This window comes from Euwallacea fornicatus, chromosome 33 (genome assembly GCF_040115645.1).
Source record: "Euwallacea fornicatus isolate EFF26 chromosome 33, ASM4011564v1, whole genome shotgun sequence".
Lineage (NCBI taxonomy): Eukaryota > Metazoa > Arthropoda > Insecta > Coleoptera > Curculionidae > Euwallacea > Euwallacea fornicatus.
The window spans coordinates 401,016-424,254 of NC_089573.1; the positions used below are offsets into that span (position 1 = coordinate 401,016).

The following is a 23,239-nucleotide window of genomic DNA, read 5'->3' on the forward strand; positions in this document are numbered from 1 at the left end:
TAAATAGAATTTTTGGAAGTTTCTGATGGATTGTAGGAAGTTTTATTTTTTTTAATAAACGCCTTGACTTAGTCTACATTTTCAGCTATTTTTTTTCCCAGAAAACCGAATTCTATAATCAGTTTTAACGTACCTCGTTATTTTGAAACATAGATCCATCTAGTTGGTCTGTTTACCGAACAAACAGAATTTTAGTAAGCCAAACATATATATAAATAAATTTTATTAAGAAAATTGAAGAGAAGTGGAAATTTTCATACTGTAATGGCTACGAGCTCTGAAACATGTTAGATAATCATTCATACAAGTGCAATTCGAGACACACTTTCTGAAAGTAGGAAAATTGAATGCCTTAAGAAAATTGTTGAAATGTGAATTTTATCATCTTATAATAGAGAAGAAAGTTCTAACCAGCCATACTTTGTCGCATAATTGATACTAATTTAAACGTGTTTACAGTGAATGAAATAGAAGCTGTCCCGATCTCGTTTGGAAAATCGCATTTGAAAATTCATTCATTTTTATTTAATATGATTTTTTTAACTTACTTTTTCGGACTCTCATGAACGGTCCACCGGTGCCTTATCACGCAAATTCCTGATTTCCTACAAACTAACCGCTAACAAAAACTAATCTCTTCTTATCGAATTCTTCCCCTTCATCAATTTGATATCTATATTTTCTTTTCTGATATTATTTAATTTTCACCTACTGTCCATCTTTTTAGCTTCGTTTAGCAACATTTTAAAATAAAAATATCTATATAACCTGGAGATGTATGGATACTGTTGGTCTTAATTGTTTTAAAAATAGTGTTAGATATGCTCAGTCAAGACTAATCTGAAACGCATATAAATGATAGTAACTCATTTCGCTCTTCAGAATCATTCTTCGATACTCTCTTGACCTATTCTTTAGATCTTTGTATAAAAATATGTATTTGAAAAGTAATTTTCTCCAAAGAGGTCTTAATATTATGTTGTGCATATATAGTATTTGAAACTCCGCAACTACTAAAACTCTCCTGATGCATCGAACTCCCCACTTAACCCCCTTGTGCTTCTTTTCCACTCACCTCGTCCCACTACTAGCCTGTATTGACTCGTTATGTAAAACTTCACAATGAAAGAGTTTGTCATCTAACAAACAAATGTACCAAAAATGAGTTATACAGTGTATCCCCAATTGGTTCTACATACCGGCCCTGACAACTATTCAGGACGTTCCTTAATATTGTGCGGATATTTTAAGGTGAAGTTTTACATGAGAAAAATAACATTAATTTGTCATATATGGTTTGTATGACAAACTACCATTATTTTTTCATATAGAATATCGCCATAAAATATCCGGACATCGTTAAAGAACGCCCTGAATAATGGGACAAACCAAAATTCTACAATATTTACATATTTTAACGGTTCATTTACGATATAATTATTTTTTATTATTGAGTCATGTTAAGTTAGTAAATGAACAATAATTTCAACAATCGAAAGAGCAAAATACTTTACCTAGGTTTTCCACATTACCCATAAAGATGTCCATTTTATGTGGCAACTAAATAATGGAACAATGTCGAAGCTTTGGCCCTAAAATGGAGTAACATCACCTTTTGCTTTTGTTATGTCTTGTATTCTTTTAGGCATTGACTGGCCTCATGATCTGCACATTTCTGAGGTAAAATCATTCCGAATTTGTTCTATTTTGGCCTTAAGTTCGGGCAATGTTCGTTGTGGGTTATTTATTACAGATTGTGTCATCTTATGCCACACTGCCTCTATGATATTGAGGTCTGAACTGCTCGAGAGTCAAGATAGAACATTAAGGTTGCGGTCGCCGAACTATTTTTTTTTGTGGTTTTGACGATGCATCTCATACTGTGGAAAAATGAAATTAACGCCAACGTTTAGCTCCGGCATACCGGGAAGCAAGGTGTTATCTAAAATTTTATGATATTTTTTGGGGTTGACGGTACTGGTAATAAACTGAAAACATCCCAATCCTGCAGCTGACGTGCAGCCCCAAATCATCCCCCCTTTGAGAAATTTCACTGTACTTTTTAAACAGTCCTTGTGGAATGTTTAATTCTTAGTGCGAATTATCCGTTTCCTATAGTCACCAACACATACATCGAATTTTGATTCATCACTAAAAACTACCCTGGACCAATCTTTCACCGACCATGACAGTTTGGATTATGCCCACGTAAGCCTGTTTTGGTTTTGTTGCGACGTTAGCAGTGGCTTTTCCTTTGTCTACAAGAAAATAATAGTCTTAACGGACACTCCTTTAATATGTTGTTTATATTTCAACCTTCTAAAATTAAAGTCCACATTCATGAACCCACTTGCGACAGCATTCCCCCGAAACATTTAACTTGGTTGCCTGATTCCAGTCCACCGTAAGTTGCCTTAAAGTATTTCTTCGACCTTTTTTGCATAGTTTCACTAATGTTCCTTCATCTCCATCGGATATTAACTTTGAACGCCTCGGACTTTTACTTTTTTTATTTAAAATATTTCCTCTTTCCCCATGATACTTAATTATGTTCTACACTGAAACTTTAGGAATATTAAATTCATCCGAAACTTCACGTATAGATTTATTACGACAGTAGTTCTTAAGGATTAATTCTCGAACTTTTGAATTTGCAGACACCCCACGTACCATTTCTTTGAAAAAGGGCGACGATTCAATAAGTGCACACCGCATAATTGGATAAACAATATGGGCATTATGTGTCATTGGCGTGGCTTAGTCCTGTTTACAAGTGTATTTTTTGTCAGTTAGTTTTTACTGTTCCATTGTTTAGTTGCCACATAAAATGAACACCGTCGTGGGTAATGGGAGAAACTTAGGAAAAATATTGTGTTCCCTGGGTTTTTTTCGTTGAAATTATTGTTCATTTACTAATTTAATCCCACCGAATTATAAAAAATAACTATATAATAAATTAACCGTTAAAGCAGGTAAATATTGTATAATTTCGGTTTGTCCCATTATGTAGTTGTTGGGGCTCGTATATGGAGTTGCCACAAAGAGACAGGACGGGCGAAAGTATTCAAGAAATTTACGAAAAACGTATTTAAAAATGGCTCGCGATTTTAGCGTTTCTTCACGTGACATTTTTTTCCATTGGAATGATTTGCTGCCATATCGATAGAAGATTTTACATAAAAGACTTACAGGCACAACTTTGAAACTCAAAGGGTTAAAAAAGGGTAATTTGGTACTGAAGAAACGAGATAATGCCATTAACCACTAGGTCGGCGAGAGGTTTTTTGAGCACTTTCTGAAAATGCAATACGTCACTAAGGCGTCCACTAGGCAAGTTACCATACAGGAGTCAGTGACAAATGATACCACATTTTCGTAAAAAATTGCCCCAATAGGGCTACATTTTCAAAATCACTTCATGCTTAGTTCAGGAACTACAGCGCAAAGTTTAAAATGCAATGTATCGCTTTTTTCCATTTTTCTGGAAAACGGCAAAACTTAAAGCAATTTTCAAACCGGGTGTGAGTTTCTTATAAAATGATCTAGAACTTTCTTTATTGATCTGTGTATCTCTCACGGTAACCGGGATCCCCCTTAAAAAGGGAAGAAGCAATTTGGGACACACTGTAGACTTTCGAGTAATCCGCAAACTTATGCTTTTCCACTTCCTTATTCAGCGACTAACATAAATCCTTACACTAATGATAAAATATAGCGCCCAACAACAATACATAACTGAATTTCTTCGCATGCTCTATATATTTCTTATGTCATAGTTTGGGTTTCGGAGGCACATATTTTATTCAAGATTTGCGCTTTCTTCTTAGAGTTTGATGGATGCGCGCATTTGCATATATTTTTTCCTGCGGGATAAGAACAGAAAGGGTAACGACGTACAAACTGTATTTGTTTTTCCCTTCTTTAAAATAAAATGACAAATGTTCAGCTACAAAGTCTGACTTTTTAGCAGGATGCTTTCCAATTTTAGATCATTTATCATAATACGCTCAAACGCTCTTTAGAATCTAGACTGGACAAATCGAATTTCGAAATCGGTGACGTTTGTCGCAGGAAAATTGTATGTATTATATTGTTTATTTGGTGGTGATATTAATGCCCTACATATGTAGGTGTAATTTTACAAAATGAGGCTGATCAATCATTCAGGAGAGGCTCGAAATTGTATATTTACAAGTCACTAATGTATCCATCCAGTTTTGATGTTGTGTTGCACGCAGTGTTGAAAACAATAATAAGTATTAGTGCTACTCTAATTGCGTTGCGCATTAGCTGAATACACAAAATTTGACCTACTAAATTCTTGAAAAACGATCTGTTTGATTAATGCCCATCAAAAGCAATACAGAGATATAAAGTGTTTTATGGCGCACTGCATTGAATTAACTTATAAATCACGACTTTCGCCAAAAACTAATAAAAATGAAGGCTTTTAGAGGGCATTTAATGACCCTGCTTTGAAAACTGCTCTAAACATTTTATGATGCATTAAATTTTCTCACCGCGGCCTTTTGTTTGAGGGGGTAACCTAAGATATATTTAATTATCTTTTGTGTACCCACATAAATACAGCCCCTGCATCCTTAAGCTCATTAAATAATGGGAAATTGACGAATGTAATCGAAGCCGCTTAAGGGGGTCTTAAAAAACTTTTACGTTGATAAAATCGATGTTTTCACGCCGTTCGCAGTTCCATCATAAACTCCATTAACTGTTAGTAACAGTCAATTAATTGGAATACTTTAAAATTAGAACACGCATACGTTTATTCCTACCTTACACGCGAATGCACAGTGTTCCGTTGAAAACCTTGTCAAATCGAGATTTACAACCCGGATTTCCCCCACCCTTAATCTATAATTTTTTGCTTGGGAAATATTGCAGCAAAATGTTTACGCTCTTTGAAACTGGATTTTAGGACAGAGCAGCTTTTCGACACTTCAAAAAAAAAATGATACATAAAATTAAACGAAACATCAGTAAAATGTTGGAAATTGTCAAGTCTCCATCCGATTTTCCTAGTTCAAAGCTTGAAATTTAAATCTAACATATTATACTATTGTTAAATATTATACTCTGCAACACTTTGAAATCTCACGTGTCGAGTTACTTTGAGTTCAGTCAAATTTAATTCCGACGAGAATGTGTATTTGAGTTCGTAGAGGATTAAAGAGTCGAAAACCTGGTGCATAATGCAGGCACGTTTTGGAGCTGCTAGAGCTAAAGCAACATGAGAATGTGTCGTAAAAATGTAATCTTCCATGGAAAGGGTTTATTACCTTCGACGTAGGAAAATGTACCATTACAATAATGGATACATTATTTATTGCAAGCGAAATTCCATTAGTTCTGATTGTTAACAGCGCGAAGACTTTAAGCAGGACGCAAACGTCTCTATAAAGCGGGGACAGGAGACAGGGGAGCAAATTCTTTCCCAGCAACGCAAAAAGCTTATGAAAAATGGCCCAAGATGATATCGATTCCCTATACAGGAAATAACTGTATCACGTAAATTTATTGTCTTCTTTCCAGTTTACTCGTAATTTTGCTTGATGTGAAAACTTACGTTATGAATTTAATATTCATTTCTCGGAAATATGGGTCATTTCATTAATATGTCGCTTCAGTCCATTAATAACGGAGGTATCGGACGAAATTAAAAATTGTCAATTTATCTTTTCAGGAGGGAAGCCAATCTTGAACGCGATTAGATAGATAAATTGCAGGATGTTCCGATTTAATATGATTTATCAGGAAATTAAACGTTTTCTCTCCAAAGCCGAAATTACAAAATTAGAACAATCCGGCATTCAGTTTCAGTCAGCTCTAATTCTAAATCAGCTTCGGGGCGTAGCTCCTCTGGATAATTTCGTCGAGTATGTTAGCAACACAGGTGTCAAATCGGAAAATAGTTTTTGAAGCTAAATAGGGCCGAAGATATAAACTGCTAAACACTTGAAGGACCACTGAATGCTTTTTTCTTTTGCACGGTGGCAAGACTTTATAATAAATGTGGAGCTTTGTCAAGTGGATAGTACATCATTCTTGCAAAAACGATCCTTATTTTCTTGATAAATGCAGGAAAGTGTCTTGCGGATTCTTGGGTTAATTCGTTTTTGAGTAACGCGTAACGTAGCTGCTTGCAATATATGTTTCACGTAGATTTCAGCGGATAGAGTTGGTGGTAGGTTAACACATGAACCTCAAACTCTAAAATACCTGCAATTATCGTGAACGATTTCTCGTCATGCTCTTTAGATACTTGGTAAACATAGACGTAGACAAGTCATAAGGGGCTAATAGTTGATTTCTTGTTTCTCACCATATCGAAGAAGTCACGATTTAGGTCTCGTTATTCTCTTTGCATCCTATAATTTATCAGCGAGACTTGGTGCAAATGTTTAAAAAAATATTTCAATCCTTTTCGGTATTCGTAAACGTTATGAATCATAATAAAGTTCGCATTGACAATTTGCAAAACTCCCTCTTAATGTTACTAAATCTATGGGGGAATTATGATTCAGTATTAATTGCTCTATTGATTTTCGCCCGTGAGAGCTATGCTTTGAATCCATGGTCTCCTTCAGGTCCCTTAATCTTTTTAATGGCCGAAGTCATAAGGTTCATAATCAAAGGATTGATTAATGTACTCTTTAGTAATATCTCTAAATTCCGTTCAAGTTTGTTCTTATCCTTCTCTTTGTTAGATTTGACCGAAATGAAAGCGATTCAAGAAATAAAGAAGTTGTTGGACTTTGATCCTGAGACGTTTAAAATTCTTGTTAGTTAAACTAAACTGCTAAAATTTTGTTCTATGTATGAATAAAATCTGTGACTTTTGCGATTATTTGTGGTGATAAAATTACTGAATTAAAAAGCCACTTATAATTTTAGAACCCTTTAAATCTAAATGTGAACATGAACTAATAATGAAAATGAATACTTTTAAAAGAGGATACGACACATCATATATTGCCACAAAAAAATTCTGCCACGAATTATACATATTTAAATCTCTAAATGAACACGTTTTTGCATTCGCCCTAAATGTCCACATGTCAAGAGTAAGAATGGCCAGTGTGTGGATCTCGTGAATAGTGAGAGACACAAGAGTGGTTGTTATATTAAAATAGGTTGCCCAGTTTGGAGGTCGTAAAGGTGATGCTTCGAAATTTGTATTTTTTCTGCTACTTTCGCACGTAGTCAGGAAAAACGTTCCTCTTTGTAAGGGGCATTTGTTTTCCCTACATAGTTCAGGACCTACATATAACATAAAGAAAACAATAAGGCCGAATAAGACCTTGTAATAACGGGTTTTTCTGCGGCGCGAATATCTGTTCCAAGATACAGCAGTCAATTTTTTTTATGTGTTCCACATTTTCCATGCAATTTTTGTCCTTATGCTTTCAGCCATCAGTCACCTGGTTTTGACAATTATCATTGATTTTGGTATAAGACAATTTTGGAAAGGTCGCTATAAAGGCAGTTCTTTAGACCTTCTTATTTTGGACACCTTAGCAACTCTCTTCCAACTCATAATTACGTGTGAAAACATGTTATTTTATTTTACGATCAACAGTTCCGGTTTTCCATTCGGTTTATCAACTGATTTTTCAACCACAACGTATTTTGATCCGCAACGATAAGCAGGAAGAAAATAGCTTAGGTACAACTAAAAAATTAATAATAAAAAGCAATCGATTATTTCTTTCAATGGTCCATCAGTTTTGTGTGTATTTTCACATAAAATTAGAGAAAATTGGAGGGTTATTCCAACTTTCGTCGAAGCATAAGTTTCTTAGACGGGTCGTGACGCAATCTAAGCTGTTGGGACCCAATAAAGTGATAAACTGAAAGGCAAATTACTCGCCGGGTAATTTTACATCGAAATAATTTAATTTCGAAAACTTGCAGCGTGATCTCTACATTAACGGCTTTTATGTGAGACCCTTCTGGGGTTAAACGTACCCTCCATGGATAAATCAATTAATATAACTAGATTTTAAGTAATATGATATCCCTGAAAATTGGTTTGTCCCTTTAATCGGTCTTAACTAAATTACTTCATGGCTGGTTGTCCTTGATCCCAGTAAACGTTCAGGGCGAATTGCGTCAAAATGCCTCGAATTCTCTTCTTTGGGATATTAGCGTGGACAAACGAACTATCGATGGCTTTTCGAAGCGAAGTTTAAAATGGGGGAATTATTTTTTAGAAGACTCTCGACCTACAAAAGAGTTTAGGGCGTGTAGCTCGTCACCCTGTTTCCACTTGAGCACATGCATTGACCTGCCCGGAGCGACCTTCACCTGCATCTGTCCGGAAAACTACACAGGGCCCTCCTGCGAAACGGAAGTAGTCCTAAAGCAATACGAAACTCCCTCTTTTAGTGGCAGATCTTACGTTACTCTCAAGACGATAGAGGCTTATAACAAGCTAATTATAGAGATGGAATTTAAATCTTACACTTACGATGGAATACTTCTTTACAATGCGGAAAACGAGGACGGAATCGGAGATTTTGTGTCTCTTTCTCTGGTTAATGGATTTGTCGAGTTCAAATATAATTTGGGACACGGACCGGTTATTATGCGCTCTCTAGACAAAATTGAACTTGGAAAGTTCCACAGGGTTGCAGTTAAGAGATACAACAGGGACGGACTGCTTAAGCTCGACGACGCTGATGATGTGGCTGCTCAGGCTACCGGATCCACCAAAGCCCTGGATTTGAAAACTGACACCTATGTTGGATACATCCCCACAAATTATTCAAGGTTCGTATTTCAAAAAATTCAGAACAAAGCGGTGATAAAGCCACAGTGCAACCCTCTTTATTCCGAGCGAATTTCGGCAAATTGTTTTCGACGAAGCTAATTGAACGAATCAATATTAATTAGGGAAACAATTTTAACCTTTGAGGCCGTAAAGTAATAAAGTTTCCATTGGGGAAGTTTTTCGTTATTAAGGGAGGATATTAAAAATGTAACATTCGGTTTAGGTTAGTGGGCTGAACTTCTCATAGTTCATACTTCAAGCTTAGATAAACCTTTTTTTCACGAATCGTTTAATAAATCAAGAAAAGGAATAATATAAAACATCGAAATTTTGACACCTTGTATCTCAGTAAGGCAGTAGACCAATCACATGAACATAAGGTTATTATGTTCATACGAACCTTTATTCATAAAAGACCCCTACCTTGAATTATTATCACATCATTAAAGATCACCCTGTTGATCCCCAAAAGTTACTTCTCTAGCGCAATGGCCCTATATGTACTTTGGCAACTTTAGACCTATAAAATGTCATTGTACTTCATCAGCTCTTCAAGTCTGATTTTAGGTCTTTCTTGAGTTGAAGTAACAAGATAATTCAATTTCTCTTAAGTGCAAAAGACGAATCCCAAAATTCCCTTATTTAAAATCTTTCACCAGGATTAAAGTTTTAGATCTAGTTCCAAATAAGCATTAGTATCATCCAATTGATGGTCTATCCAAACATACCCCCTTTAGAAATCTTATAACTGAATAATTAATTTCAGCCCAAAACTCATCAGAATGCATTGTCAGTTTCCAACACAAAAACATTTCATCCAAAGCTAAACTTCGCGAATTTTTCCAATAACGGGACGTGTCATTTAAAATCGGGCCCCTAAACACCCCAAAAAAGGGGAGAATAGCCCGCTTATAAAAGATCTGATACACGTCACAGATTACATGGGTAAATCTGTAGCCAAAATAATTAAATCCGATTGGCTAACTTTCAGGGTTTTCGAGAACATTGGAACCGACAAAGGCTTCGAGGGATGTATTAAAAAGTTGAAGATTGGCAGGGAGGAAATTGAACTTCATACATTCAGGCATGAAATGGTGCTGGAAACTAAAGACGTCTACGATTGCAGCGAACACGCATGTGACCACTCGCCTTGCCAGAATCAGGCCAAATGTGTCAAAATGGATGACCTGTTCCGATGCGAGTGCCCTTCCAGATTCTCTGGACGGTTCTGCGAGAAACTCGAAGACCCGTGCATGTCCGACCCGTGCGCCTTTGGATCCATCTGCCAAGCTTTTGATCATGAATCTTATGTTTGTCAGTGCAAGCCTGGACGAGCTGGAAATAGATGCGAAATTGGTAAGAAAAATACATAATGTATACACGGTGAGTTTTTTAAAAGTATAAATGTCAATATCTTGAAAGTTGGGCCACCAACGGAAAAATCCAAAAACACGTCTACCATAATATGATGGGGGGAGATGATTGAGAGTATAATTAACACACTACCAAATGCACCCCAGCCACTCCAAGTACTTTTTTTTTTATAGAACGGGCACATAAGGCAAGAAGCCTTTCAATGATATCAAATTTCTGGAATTTCGTCCTCAAATGTCCCCGATAATACCTAAAATGTAAAATCTGTAAGTAAGACACCTAGTCGTAGAATTAAATGTTTTCAATCAGGAATGAGTAATAAAACTGATAATTAGTTCAAAGTTTTATTGTAATTGAATCAGATCGCAGGTTTTACCGCCTTATATTAATATTTTTATATAATAGATGATCGTTATTGTCTTTGAAAGTCTACAACCGACATTCACCTTCTTGACGCTCTAAGTTGGCAAAGATTTAATAATGTTAAATGTAAAAAATTAGGTATTTTTCATTTATTTGTATTTATGGAAATTTTTCAACCCAATAAAACATCGAATCCTGTTTACTATCTGAGATTCACTTCGTGCTTCTTCTCGCAAATTTTCAATCGAAAAATGGTTTATTCAATTGCGGAATGGGTTGAAATCGTTTTTATTTATGGTGCCGAGACACGTTGTCTTTCACGAACCACAGAAGTATTTCGCCAACGATATCTTGAGACGAAAATTAATCTTTTTTATGTTAGAAAATTAATACACAAATTTGAAGAAATCGCTTCTATGATCAATGAAAAAAATGAATCAATCTAGGATGATGGATGAGTGCACTAAAATTAAAATATTTTGACAATTTGCTCAAAATCCGTCATTGTTTATTCTTCAAGCCTCTACTTTGACTGCACTACCAACAGCATCGGTCCGAAAATTTCTAAAATTATACAAATTTCATCCATACAAAAATCAACTTTAACAATAATTGAATGAAGATGACTCAGACCAACCAATTGAACGTTGTTAGGCGATGCAAGCTTTATCAGTAACGTTCGTTTCAATGATGAGTGCATACATTGTACTTGAATGATACACTCAAAAGGTAAAATTGTAGAATATGGAGTAGTTCATATTCTCATGTTACGAGACAGAAGCATTCAATATCCACAAAAACTGAATTTTTGAGCCGAAATCCTTGGAGATGGTATCACGAGACATTTGTTGATTGACGGTAATTTAAATAGTGAAATCTTCCGTGACCTTTTAGAAAATGCTATTGAACCATTGATAATCCATGAGCTAAAGAATGGGCAGGACGAAAATGATGAATCTCAACGGGAGGACAATTTACTAAGATTTCAACAGGATGAGGCACCGCCATATTTTATTTTACCCGTAAGTTTGAATAAGAATTACCCTCTGAAGATAGATTGGGAGGAGGGAAGTGGTAGAATCGTCCCCTAAGTCCCCGATCGGACATCCTCGGAATTTTTTTTTGTGGAGGCACTTGAAATCTGTATCGTTCAAACGCCAACCAGACACAATTGAACAGTTAAGACAACGAATTATTACTGAGTGTCGTGTAATTTTGTAAAGGTACTTTTATCCACCTTGCGTGAATAATGTGATTATCGTTTGTATGTAATTATGAATGGAAAATCTTACGGTTTGATTGAATTACAATGAAGCTTTGAATTAATTATCAGTTCCATTACTTATTCCTCAACTCGATGTGTGCCTAGATGTCTTACTCATGAATTTTGCATTTTAGGCATTATCAGATACATTTGAAGACGGAATTCCAATAACTTTGGCACCATTGAAAATTCATTAAATGACCGTGCTATTTAGAGAAAATCACTTGGGATGTCTGGAGTGTATTGGATAAATTCATTATATCCTCAATCATCTTGCCCCATTATATTGTGGTTAAAACCTTTTGGGATTCTTTCATTGTCGATATAATTTTCAAGATATTTTCATCTACACTTTTAAACAACCCACCCTGTATAATGTACATAATGTGTGAATTTGATATTGTTGGGTTAAAAGACAACATCACAAGACAGCATTATACTGTTACGCCGAGACTCTAAAGCAATCTGATATAACATAAAAGCTTTACTATTTTACTATCACTACAAAACTAATAACCCAGGAATTGCGTAATCGATCTAGCAGTAGAAGCATTCTAGGTGTTGCCATTTACAAGGGGAATTTGATTGCAGAGTATAAAAATGATAAAGTAGTTATCCCGGAGTTCAACGGACGTAGTTTCATTCGATTTCCTCCAATGGAAGGCATCGAGAAGACATTTTCGATTGAAGTTTCCTTTATGCCCAAAGCGCCTAATGGTCTAATTCTGTACAGCGGCCAAATGAAAAATGGCCTCGGAGATTTTATTTCCTTAAATCTCGCCCAGGGCTATTTGCAATTCCGATTCAGTCTGGGCGGAGGTAACGTGGATCTAATGTAAGTACATATTTGATTTTCTTAATCTTGTAGCAAAGTTTTTAACTACACCTACATATTTAACTTTCTTATTATTTTTTGCACTTTCCAAGCATAATTTGTCTTTTAGTGTCACAAAAGGCCTTCACATATCAGAAAGTACGAAAATAAACATATATACATTTATATATATATAAAAACGTATCTTAAAAACTATAGCAGCGATAACGGAAAGATGGAGAAATTTCCACTTCGCCACCCTATATCTGAGCTTTATAGTCCAGACTATTTAACAATAAATAGGAATTTTAACGACTTCTCCATTCCGTTAAACGTGTTGTAAGAAAATTGCTATTGTGAGTTCTTTCTCTTTTTTGGTTGGAATATTCTTTAGAGTTTGACCGTAGTCTGTAAGTAACTGTAACTTACATGAGGAACAAATAGGAAGGCTAATTTCGTCTCACTATAAGCGTCCGCGAATACCATTCAATTATTGATTAAAATACGAGGTCGATCTGCCGACATTCGCGAAAGTTTTACGAGTGAAAGTGGTGTATTTTTGTATTATTGTATTTTGCTGTTGTGCCTATCTTGAATTGGGTTAATCGGGCTGTAGCTCCTAAACCTTTAGGTCACTTTACGTTTCAATATTTATCTAAGTAGTTTGGGTTGAGCGAAATGGCTTGCACTGTACTATTTTAGCTTTGACAGATCCACCGAATGACTGTAATTATCAAATTTTTCGAAACTAAAATTAACGTGCTTTGACAAATCTGCCAAAAATAAGATAGTACCGCGAAAGGCGTTTTGCTCTGAACCAAACTGTTTGGAAACTACAATCATTAAAATTGAAAAAAATTTAAAAAGCATCCCACGTAAAAAATGCTTTTAGTATTGAGATTTATCGAGAAACTTTAACCCACGCCGTATATTTCTAAAGTGTTAAAATGTATTCCCATTCATCTCAAATATATCTGTTAAATTTTATCAAGCCATTATAAACTGATTTAGCAAAATTATCTAATAGCAGTTTGAAAAAATTCACTTTGTATGGAAAATCAAAGCGTAATCATTAAAAAGTTTGTAAATCACCTTTTCATGCGTCGCATTGAAAAAGTTCTTATTTCCACATGGGAAAAAATGAAATTATTTTAGGCAATGATAACTGTCTGAAAATTCGATTTAATTGATAAAAGTTATAAAAATTCCATTTGGTACAATCCAAATGACAAAAGCGAGTTTTAATAATTATAATTTCCATGTCAAAGAATCGAAATGCTGATCTCATTACGTTTACGATTTTTTAAGTGTCAAACGCAGGATTATTCACTATTTTCAAAATATTTTGGGAGACATTCGGACCTTATCCAATTTTAACAGATATTTCAAATCAGCATTAGAACACATGCATTTTTCCAAAACCTTATTACGTATCTTTTACTTTTTTCAAGATCCTTATATACCTACTTAAAAGGAGGTTGCATTATCTACTACGTCATGTTATCGTAATTATCATATTTCAAGATAATGCAGTAAAGAGGTATGTCAGCGAAACTATCAAGCCTGTGCATAAAACTTCGCTTTTATTTTAAAAGTTTCAAACATGAACTTTCTTCAATTCAAATCCAACCTCTAAATATCCCATTTCTTTAAGGGGGTCGTCTAGTGTGACAGGTCAAAAAAATTGATTTTTAGTGTTTTTCGATAATCTATAGTCATGAAATGAATATTCCATAGTCAGTTGCGTCCTTTTCGACTAATAAGAATTCAAAGCAGTGGCACCAAGAGCGCGCGCTACGGATTCCGGATAGGTAAATAGAGTATACAGGGTATCCCGTAAGTGTTTCATTACATTTCAGGAGGTGATAATACATTGAAAAACAATATGGTTCTTCATATAAACCATATTCCAATAATGACTCATTAGGAAAATACAGGGTGTTCAAATTTTATTTAAAAATCCAATTTTTGTTCATATTTTCAAAATATTGCGGTTTTCCCTATATATGTTTGTTTGAATATTCTTCTACAGGATAATCGTATAGAATATTATAATTTTTGATTATTTGTACAAACCGAGTTGCAAACGAATGTCGCTTGAATTTCGAAGAGGCCGTGTCCTATAATCAAAATTTGAACTTTGAACTGCGACTTAACCAACAAAGAAACACGAGATTTGTCATTTTATTGCTAATTGGCGATTCCACGACATCGTGATTTAGTGAAGCACATTCGAAGAGCAACATGGGTTACTTATTATTACAAAAGTTGTACGGACGAAAATTCTCAGCATCAACTTTGTCCTGAAGATGAAGACTCGTGGTGTGAGTAACGTCAGCATAAAGCCAAGGGCACTACGTATTCTCATTCGCGTGTTTTCAATGAAGAAACTCAACAAGTTTTGATGCCGATATATGGGGATTTGGACCAACACGATCTTTACGAGAGATGTTTAGATTCCAACACGTAAAACTATAACGAAAGGTTCCACTTCTGTGTTTGACACCTAAACATGTATTTTGCGACGGAAAAATCTTGGAAAATGCCATTCGTACTTCTGCACGTATACCTGACGAAGATCACATAGTCATTGTGAAGATTTTGGGACAATAAGATGCGTACTTGGGCCAGACAGCTTACGCTTCGTTCGCAGTACGACCACGACTGCGTTCACCAAACAGCCCAGCGCAGCTCCGATTCTCAAGCGAAGGTCGAAAAATACCAAAATAGCTGAAGATGAGTTTTGTGATGCAAGGAAGGGACTCATATATGTGCTCCAGGTATTGTCGATTAATCGTAAAAGTAAGTTTTCTTATGAGTTTTTCATTTGAAAACTTTGAGCGCGTTTCTCTTAAAACGACGTTTTTGCACCCGGTGTAGGAAATTACTCAAAAACGGGTGAACATATCGACTTCAAAATTTAACACAAAATTCAGGCCATTTATGGCCAGCGTTTGTATCTCAATCATGTGGAAACTTTGATTCTAACCCATAATTTTTGCCGCATATGCAACGCATTTTTTTTCCTTTTGTAAAAAATGCCGTTATTTGGTCAATTTACAGTGAAACGTAAAAATTTTGGTACGGACGATAGCGACGTTGCTACTAGATTAAGAATATCTTTCGATTTTTGTTTCAGATATCTAAGAGAACCAGAATTACCTGTGCCAGCAGGACTAATACGTTTTTGATCGATGTGAAAGCGGTTTTATAAATAAATAAATACATATTTTGAAATTATAAAAAAAAATAACTCCGCTGTCCTAAACGATACCTTTCCATGCAAAAAAAACTGTCCAGTTATGTGCAATACTTTCTGAAAAAAAAAAATGTTGAAAACGTGCTTATTTTTAGGCGTTCCCACTAGACCACCCCCTTAAGTTGACAAAATACTGATACACGTTAATACATGTTAGCAGTGAGCTAGTTTCTACGAAGAAACAAAGAGTCTGACCGACACCTATTAAGCCTCTATTACAAGTCTCCATGGAAATTAGCTCGCAGATAAAGTAAATAGTACATTAATAATTTGGCCCTAAATGAGCGTAATGAGTAAATAAGCAAATAATTAATTAATTCTGAAAGCCAGTATAATGCAAATCCGATGCAAAGAGCGCACCTGACGGGGTTATAATATATTTATGGGTTCGGAAAAGCCGACTATTCCCCAGAGGGTTGAACTTTCGTGGTTATTAAGTTAGTTTCGATCTATATGTTAACCTTATACGACACAATATTAGACTGACAATTTCAGGCCTACGTTTTCAAAGCGAGGCAATTCTCCGGCAGGTTTATTCTCAAACGATGCAAGTTTTGATGCAGTGCACATAATCCATCTCTTATTTGCTCAAATACGCTGCCAAGTTTGCTTACATTTTTCGCAATTTTTTGTTGAAATACGTTACGTCAACTAGGTCGTCACATTCTGACCAGACGCGTAAACCAGGGGCATCTCCGATGATAAATGATTCCGAAACATATTCAAAAACGGAGTTGTTCCCGGTTTCTCTTACGAGAATTTATCATTCAAGTTTACGCTATTATGGTTTTTTAAAAACGCGTTATATTTCACTGGGGCTCATAATCCGTATCCTTTTCGTTTAGGACTCTGGATCCCGTCGTCATCCGCAAATGGCACAAGGCCCGCATATCTGGAAAAGGGAAAGAGGGCGTTTTGCAAGTTGACAATTCGAGCATAGTTTTTGGATACTCGGACACCCCAATGAAAGATTTCGTGCTCGAGTCGCCGCTCTATGTTGGATACTATCCGTAAGAACGATAAAAAATAGGAACAGACTTTTGTATCGGCAGACGTCTTTTTTTCGAATTTTGAAGAACTCAATAAAGCGAAAAACGTGAATTCATATATTGCTACCTCTCATAATCCTTATACTCATGTCTGAGAGGATTAGCTGCTAAAATCTGTACAATCGAAACTTACACTATAAAAAAAAAAAGAATATTTTAGGGTAACCTTTGTGTTTCGACCAGTCGTCCGGATTGGACAGACTGAAAGAGCGTGCATAAAAATATAAAAGGATTTTCCACATTTTAGTTTAGTATAAGGACACTTAAAAGTCCTATGTTCCCTCCGGCTATAAAATTCCTGTTTTGAATAAGCGCGTTTGCTAGTCACCCTTAGCAGTTAACTATCAAGGGCGTCTGCTCGATAAAAGGCTGCGAAATGAAAAAACGACAAATCATCGACCATTTCCGGAAATTTCAGGGAAAGGGAAGACGAGAACAACAATCTGTTCTCCTTTCCCGGGTGGAATAAGGGATTTCGGGGAATCATTCAAGGACTAGCCGTAAATGGAAATCCGTTGCCGATAACCAACATATTATCGGACTGCTCATACAATCCCTCCAACAATAGTTGCGCCTCGAATGTGGGATTCTATGAAGGATTACCCTGTCCCTTGTACAAAAATCCCTGTCTAAATAACGGCGTCTGTGTTCCAGACCTGGACCATTACACTTGCCAATGCTCTGCCAAATTTAAAGGGAAACGATGCGAGATTGGTAAGTATTCTATTCTAGTTTTCCCATTTATCAGTAATAGGATTTTACTTGCAATTTCTGACTCTATTTGGCTAGGGAACTTACAAGGGGGAAATAACCGGGGAACCAGCAAATTCCCTTCCCCTCCCCCTCACTATTTATCAGAAAGAATTTCACTTACTTTCATAAAATATCTCGAATTAATGCTGTCGATGCCTACAAAAAACGGATTATAACATCTACTTTGGTTTCTAATATGCGGTTTACTCTTAATATATTATTGCCTTTTGACGACTTTAAAGTTGCTCTTGAATGAAGGTACCTAAAAATACATTTTCAATATCCGTACTCTTCGAGTAGACCAAAAAAGTAACATTTCGAAAAATTCGACATCTTTTTGGTTTCTACGATGCAGAATTCCATTGATACAAATTGCTTCGGCTAATATAAAGTCGCTTAACTTGTATTTCTAAATACCAGCTTAACACTAATTTCGAACTCCAGGCCATTTTTTAAGTTCTGAGCGCCGATGTCTCAGGAATTGATGGAGTAATTTACATAAAAAATACTTCAATAAATCGTCCAGCTGAGCTTTATAAACCTGCGTAAACTGCATCTTCTATTTTCCAACTTTAAAGGCTAAAACTGGTAAATATTCCATTTTAGTTTCTCCATTCATCAATAATAGGATTTAACTCGCAATTCCTGACTCTATCTGGCTGGAGAACTTATAACAGGGGAATAACCGGGGAAATGAGTCAATCCCACCCCCCTTCAGTCCGTATCACTGAAAGTTTCAATAGTTACCAAATATTCAAAATTTATCATTAAAACGGGTTTTGTACGGGAAGCAAAATTTTAAGTAAGTTAATAAGAATAGGAATTCATGAAACTGAAGTAAATTTTTATTTCAAAATAATGAGTTATGGAAATTAGTTTTGGTTTGTCGATGGTCTTAATTTGGTGAAACATTCATTACGTATTCCAGGTAAACCAAATTTAATCAATTTTTATTATATATATTCTATTTTAAAGGAACTGTAAGCCAATAGCATATTAGAGAAATTTCTGTGTAATGCTCAATACACGTTGCATATGAAAAATTACAAACGAGCTAATTAGAGTTTTCAAACAGACGGAGATGTTTGTTTTCTATGCGACCGTTAGTCTTCCCAATTTCGAAGGCCTACGCAAGAGGTACAAGTAGTAGCTTCTGGTAATTTTCCATTCTTAAAGGAACAAATTTACAAAATAAATTAACTTTGATTCCCAATAAACATCTCTTTCTAAGCAGTTGTTTGGTTTTTCACTCTCGACTACAGGGCGTCCCGGAAATAATGCCCAGCATTAAAATTCGCAAGAATATTGGGGTTATTACCTCTGATGAAAGAAAAAAAGGTCATTTTTTGGTCATCGTAAAAATACAGGTAGTGCCACCGATCAATGGACTTACAACGAGGTATGTAAAAATCTCTAATATTTGTTCTCCCTTTACACAATAAAAAGTATACTTAACCATCTTGTAGAATGAAAACATAGGACTTTTTACAAGGTATATTTGGCTCGATTTTTTCCTCTTCTAGCGCACTATACTCGTTTGAACCGATGTTTCCATGACACTGTGTAGAACATATACAAATTCGTCTTTATTTATATTTTTTCTTACCCATCCGAACTCAAGTAATTTTCCTGTATCCCTTTTAGGCTTCTTTATAATACAGAAATTTTGAGTCAATTTCCTGAACTCCCATAACAAACAGCCTCATCCCTCCGCCTTTCCAAACAAATCCCAGAACACACTACCAACGGGAATACATTGGTGTAGTATATTGTGAATTCCCCATTGAACCTGACAGTACGTAATTATATTATGTTAACCAGACAATATTCATTACTAACATAAATTACAACAAATCGTCTGGTAGTACCGCCGCTGCGCACGATTTATTGGTGAATTAGGCCGGGCATAATGTCAAGCTTTATTGAAAAGATCGTACATTTATCTCTGTTAAAACGCACTTATAGAAATTTTCAGAACTAATGTGGATTTTGGAGGTTTATTATTGGGTAACGCATTTAGCAGGGTTAATACTGACTGAGCCCTGCAAACGAGGAATGGCTCCACTCCATATTTTTGTTCAAAAACGCAATTACTATTTAAACTCGAAAAACATTTCCCCTATTATGCTATCTAAATAAAGCGGAAAAATACTAAACAAATTTGAATGTATTGCATTTTAGAGTTTTCCATTTTATTAATGACTACTTTAGTGCGTAACGTCAATATGTAAATTGCGCTTAAAAAAAAAAAAAAAAAAAACTAAGCTGCGTCCAGGATTGATGGGGAAAAACTTTATTATATTAGATTTTGCAGGGTAATTAATATAGAGCGGAAAATCGCCTTAATAATCTAGATCTTGGCCAACCCCCACTGGTTAATCGTTATAGTAATTCAAATTTATAAACAACCGCCATCAATTAAAAATGGTAATGGTCATAAATTTGCGTCACAAAAAGTAACATGGGAATTAATCTTAATTCTAATATGAGTTGGGGCGATCTTAAGAGCCCTGGTAATTCGAAAGTTAAATGGAGATTTTCTAACGCAAATTATTTTTCATTAGAAAGCAAAAACGAGTCGAAAGTTTGAGTTAATAGCTCACATTTTGACGGCATGGTCCTATTTGAATATCCAATTTGAAGCTTATTCTAGTTCGAGACTGCCTTATGTCACTGCCTATACTTTATATCAAACTCTCCAACGTTAAAGAAGTTGAAAATTGCACAGAGAGCGAGCTTTTACGAGGAATCAAAAGAAAAAAAATTTTGCTCTGACCTTCTGTGCATGAATTACTTTATATTAGATAAAATCGTGGAAACTAAAAGTTTAAAGAGAGGGTAGTGAAAGGCACGAAACGACAAGAACAGAAATTATTTTTAAATTATTGCAACGAATAAGAGTATGAATAAAATAAGAGCGTAATTAGTGGGCTCGATGAGCTCTATATCTGGGGGATCAGGAGAGTAATTACTTTAAAAAAACCTCAAGCTAATCGTATCAAAGAACTCTGTGAGCTCGCACAAACTAAATTGTAATAGCTCTGTTAGCTTCTGAGATACGAGTCTAGTTTGTTGCCGTTTTCGCGTTTTTGAAGCACCTCTAAAATGAAGATGCCCCAATCTGCATTTTCACGATTCCAGTAGAACGTTATTTGAGACATGCAGGATCAATATACTCCACATGAATCATTTTACCGCAAAACAGCACCTTCAAAAATCGGTGGAGCTCTTGCCTTGAAAATAACTCAAATTACGTCCGACGCTGTCCAGAGAAACTAGATCCCGAACTATATCGAGAATCTAGAGCACATTGCTGAAACTTTTATTTTTCGATTTCAAATAAATTCTAAGTTATTTACTATAAGCGAGAGCCTGTGACACTTACGTATGCGCCGGAAATCTTCTTGTTTAGGCCAGGGGCTTCCTGAGTTCCCACGTAACAGTAGTGAGTGCCTCACTAGGCGCCCACGGAGGAATCAAAATACGCTGGGGGGGTTTTTTACTCAAGTCGAAGGACCAGTCATGAAATAATGGAGGTCCGAAGGTTCGAGAGAGTACGTCAACGCTGTTACACGAATCACATTAAATTTAATCACAGACTAGTCGAAATACTGGGTCGACTGGTGATTAAACTATTAACAATAATGCCCGTGCAGAGATTTCTATTGCGAAGAGATGCGGTGGAAGTTCGCACTTCATAAATGGGAGTGGAAGTAAACTAGATGAATGGTAATTTGCGCGGCACTCATGGTTCGACACCTAATGGTATGTCGAGGTTTGGGTTCAGTTTTCTATCGATTGTTATTTATTACCCAGACATTAGGGCATTGCGTGAGAGCGATCTTTATGTTGGAGTTTCTCCAACACTTCTTAATAGACCTGACTTTCTAAAACTTAATTACCAAGCTCAGCAAATACCAGCGTTATGTGTAGAAGAAAAATGTCAAATGACCATAAAGAAATTCTAGATTTTTTTCAAAGCAACACACTGACTGTTCTTTCATAACAATCCTCAAACACATATCGTTATTTTCTCCCGGAAAATAAGGATCATTCCGAGGACTATCGCCACTTTGTGCTGCGCCCAAAAGAACATTGTCAAGAATATCAAATAGTCATAGAAATAGTATTCCCGTCGTTACTGTAATAGCCCGCAAAATTAGGATAAATATCAAAACCTCTAGCTGCTTGTTTCCTTCGCTCTGTCTGCTGATAATCTGCCCGTTAAACCTTAGTTACGATATGTTATTTTGAAAGAGATTTTATACTCGCAAAGGTAAATTTCACGCCTAAAATGCGAAATTTTCAATTAAGAAAATAATTGAGGTTTTATGACTGATGAAGAGGAAATTGAAAATGTTTGTTGAAACTTTAGGATGCATGAGTAAGACTCGAAAAAGGCAAAATTCATGATTAAGCCTTTAAGAGCAAAGTGAAAGACATGAAACTGTTTGAGGTTACTCTTTAAACTTTGTAATAAAATATTTAATTGGAGAGACCAACAGTCGCTTTGAAAGCAAATTTCTGTGGGGATGCAAAGGCAACCCTCGCTTCATGACAAGTTAATTAGTATGCACCTATGTAATGAGCGAAAAAATTGCTTTCTCGTCGGTTTAACGAAATTACTTCAGTATTGAACAGTGACTAAAACTTGATATTTCTTTCCCATCAATTTTATCCTGCACAAAAATTGGTAACCGAGTTATCCAATTAAAAAGACGAAGAGGAAGAAAGACAGGCGCAAGACGTAACTAAATCAATTTTTTTCCGTCGCTTTTCCCCACAAACTTAAAATATAACCGGAAGCGACTCGAACGATTCGAAGTAATATAAGTTATTCTTTGGGTGAGTTTCTAAAATGAAAGGGGCGAACCCATAATAAGTTAGTTATTGATGGAAACGACTGTATAATTAATTGTGTCTCAGTCCTGACAGGGCTGCGAATAAAAGCTAATTAATTAATATTTTTGGCACGGTGAAAATTTAAAAATCCTTTTGTGGGGTCGTCCAAGCGTTGCGAAGACAAAAACAGCGGGGTAGTCGAAGCGACTTATACTACAATATATACAGTATCCATCAGATACATATATGTATATATAGGTGGAATGCTGGTAACAACTTTTGAAAAAATTTTTTCATCAAAACCATTTTTTTATTAAAAGCTGTAAAACTAGCGTGATCGCTTTTTGATGACCTTGAACTTTTCTCTTCTTACCCCATAACAAAACATGGAAGTTTAACTTTTGGTTTTTCACACGCCACCCTCTATTTCCCAATTGTTTTGTAGAACCTACAGTTGTCTACCCTTGCGTACATATCAAATTTTATTGGGGTTAGATGAAAAAAAATTAGTGAAAAATCATGTTTTCCGTATTTTATTCGAAAACATTTAATTTAATTAGAAAAGCAAAATTTAAAAAAGGATTTTTTTATTTTTCCAAAGTCGAGTAAATAGCATTTCAGAAATTTAAATTTTTAGCTTAAAAAACGGACCACCCGTTTTGCTTGGTTGAATATAGCGGCCCGCTTGGTCACTTGATTTAAATCCCTGCGATTTTTGCCTCTGGGGCCA

At 35.6% G+C, this 23,239-nt stretch overlaps 1 protein-coding gene across 12 annotated transcripts in view; it reads left to right on the forward strand.

The window, feature by feature from the left end:
• Window positions 1-23,239, forward strand: part of LOC136348488 (agrin-like) — a 198,601-nt gene that overhangs the window by 170,771 nt on the left and 4,591 nt on the right. For all 12 annotated transcript variants that reach the window (XM_066299338.1, XM_066299340.1, XM_066299345.1 and 9 more), the window contains 5 exons: window positions 8,232-8,790; window positions 9,783-10,147; window positions 12,384-12,627; window positions 16,711-16,875; window positions 17,333-17,628. In XM_066299338.1, coding sequence (XP_066155435.1) covers window positions 8,232-8,790; window positions 9,783-10,147; window positions 12,384-12,627; window positions 16,711-16,875; window positions 17,333-17,628 — 1,629 coding nt within the window. The remainder of the gene's footprint in view (window positions 1-8,231; window positions 8,791-9,782; window positions 10,148-12,383; window positions 12,628-16,710; window positions 16,876-17,332; window positions 17,629-23,239) is intronic.